The following is a 2,205-nucleotide window of genomic DNA, read 5'->3' on the forward strand; positions in this document are numbered from 1 at the left end:
CCTGCCTCTTAACAAATTTTATCAAACTGATAATGCTATGTTATAACAGAGGTAAATTTTCTTTACAGGACATTTCCTCAGTCCTTGAAACGCCGCCAAGGAAGTCGCTTAGGCAAGCTGATCCAACTTGGCCCTGCAGTTTTCTGCTAGGGAAGCAGGACATTAAGCGACACACCTGGTAGGAATTCAAGGATGGAGACCAACTTGCCGTCTGTACCTGCCACTACCACGAAGCAGCCCCCCCCCCCCCTGCGCATGAAAAAGAGACACAACCGCAAAGCGACTGCGCGCTCGAAAGAAGGCACGAGCCGCTGCTCGAGCCACTTCCACACACACACACAGCGACGGTCGCATCGTGCACGACGACTTCTCAGGCCGTTCCAGAGGCGGAAACAGTCTCTGAGACTGGGCGACCAGCTGCTGAAGCTGTGCCAGAAGGTTCAATAGCTACGGTAGCATTAACAGACGCTGTTTCGGTGGGCTCAGAGCCCTATCCAGTTACGAAGGGCTCTTCTACGAGGGAGAAGAAGAAGCGGGTGTCACGAACAGCACTGCAGCTTGCGTCAGCTCTCAGCGCCGCGCTGGAGGAAGAGAAGGAGACTTCTCCAGCCCACGTGTCCACCACACACTAAAGTGGGGGAATTAAAGGATTCTTCCATTTGTTGCACTGCAACCACAGATTTTACACATTCTGACACCGATTATGTGTCTAGCGACACAAACACTGATAGTGGCAGCGACTGTGAGATGTACTGGCGCATTTACGGCAATAATTACGATCGATCCAAATTGACTGTCACGGCAAATTACGCATCAACCAAGGAAAAGTGGCAGGTTGCTCGAATTAATGATAGGCGTGGTGATTCGCTCCTTGAATACAAGTATCAAGTGCTGTGGGTTAACCCTCTCGTCAAGAGACGACGGTACTATCAGCGGACATGGGAACCTTGTGTCCAGCTGCTCGGTGATGAATTCCGGAAAGAGATCGAGCTGATGGACAGGTGGAAAGCCTCCCAAGTCAAGACATTAGCGAAATTCTGGCCTACCGATGAGTACGGCGAGAATGCTATCGGTGCGGACATGGAAGGACTCTGCATTTTCAATGCGTTGAGACGTGCAGCAGAATTAGCCGGCCGTCCTGATATCGTGACGAAGAAGGACATCGACGACTTTGTGGAGCATCAGATGAGTTCTCGTGGAGATGACTTGACGAAGGGGACTTCGTGTAAGGTTGTTCTCGTCTTCTTGCGTCGTCTACGTGATGCTGGTCGTGACTTCATTTAGAGAGCCATTACGTTGGACAATTTCGCGGTTCCTGGTCGGCGTGGTGTCCGTGTGCTCGGCGAGATCAAGATCAAGAATGGTGTTTACGTCGCTGCAGCTTATAACCATCAAAGCGTCGGGCATGCTTTCGTTCTCACAGTCCACGACAAGAACCTGCTTATCTACGATTTGGAAGAAGGTAAGCCTGTCGAGTCAACGGAGGATTGGATTGAATTCTATGCATTTGTTCGTCCGTTTATTGCCTGCAAGCAGAATTAAATGATAGGAGTCAGTGGGATTTTCGCAGGTTTGCCTAACTAATAATGAACTTTCCCAGCAAATTGATTATTATGCGTGGATTATTATGTATAAACTCTTGTGTCTAAATTATTCGGCACTTGACCGGGAAACCTCAACGAGGGAAAACCTTGTGCGAACAAAAAAGATACAACCCAGTGGAAAAAAAAAACTAAAAAGAACGCAGGATAAAGACACGCTTCATGCAGTTGTATTATTAGTGTATTTCTATATTGTGTGGCCGGATCCAACTTTCAGGGAATTCATCCTGAGCTTGGCCCTTAGTTCTCTGAACTGGTGCTTGTCTAAAGCTTTAGTAAAAATGTCAGCTATCTTCTCTTTCGTATTGCAGTAGGTGACGTTGAATTCATGCTGCTCTACTTTTTCTTGCACGAAACAGTATCGTACGTGTATATGTTTTGATCGTCCGTGAAGTTCGAGGTTGTAGCAGATTTTGATGCAGCTCTGATTATCCTCGTATGTAGCGTTAGCCTGCGTTGTAGCAAAGCCAAGTTCTTTGAGGAGAAGTTTGAGGAATATCATCTCTTGCATCCAGTGACACAGGGCGATATACTATGCCTCTGTTGTAGAGAGAACTACAGTATGATGCTTTCGCGAAAGCCATGAGATAGGACTGCTTGTTAG

General features: G+C 47.7%; 1 protein-coding gene across 1 annotated transcript; it reads left to right on the forward strand.

Moving 5' to 3' along the window:
• Nucleotides 1-747: 747 nt before the first annotated feature.
• On the forward strand, nt 748-1,542 carry PPTG_02865 (hypothetical protein; the record flags this gene model as incomplete). The annotated part of the gene is made up of 2 exons (XM_008894178.1): nt 748-1,225; nt 1,424-1,542. 2 exons carry the CDS (start codon nt 748-750, stop codon nt 1,540-1,542), a joined length of 597 nt encoding a protein of 198 aa, XP_008892426.1.
• Nucleotides 1,543-2,205: the final 663 nt, after the last annotated feature.

The sequence above is a fragment of the Phytophthora parasitica genome (genome assembly GCF_000247585.1).
Source record: "Phytophthora parasitica INRA-310 unplaced genomic scaffold supercont2.2, whole genome shotgun sequence".
NCBI lineage: Eukaryota > Oomycota > Peronosporomycetes > Peronosporales > Peronosporaceae > Phytophthora > Phytophthora nicotianae.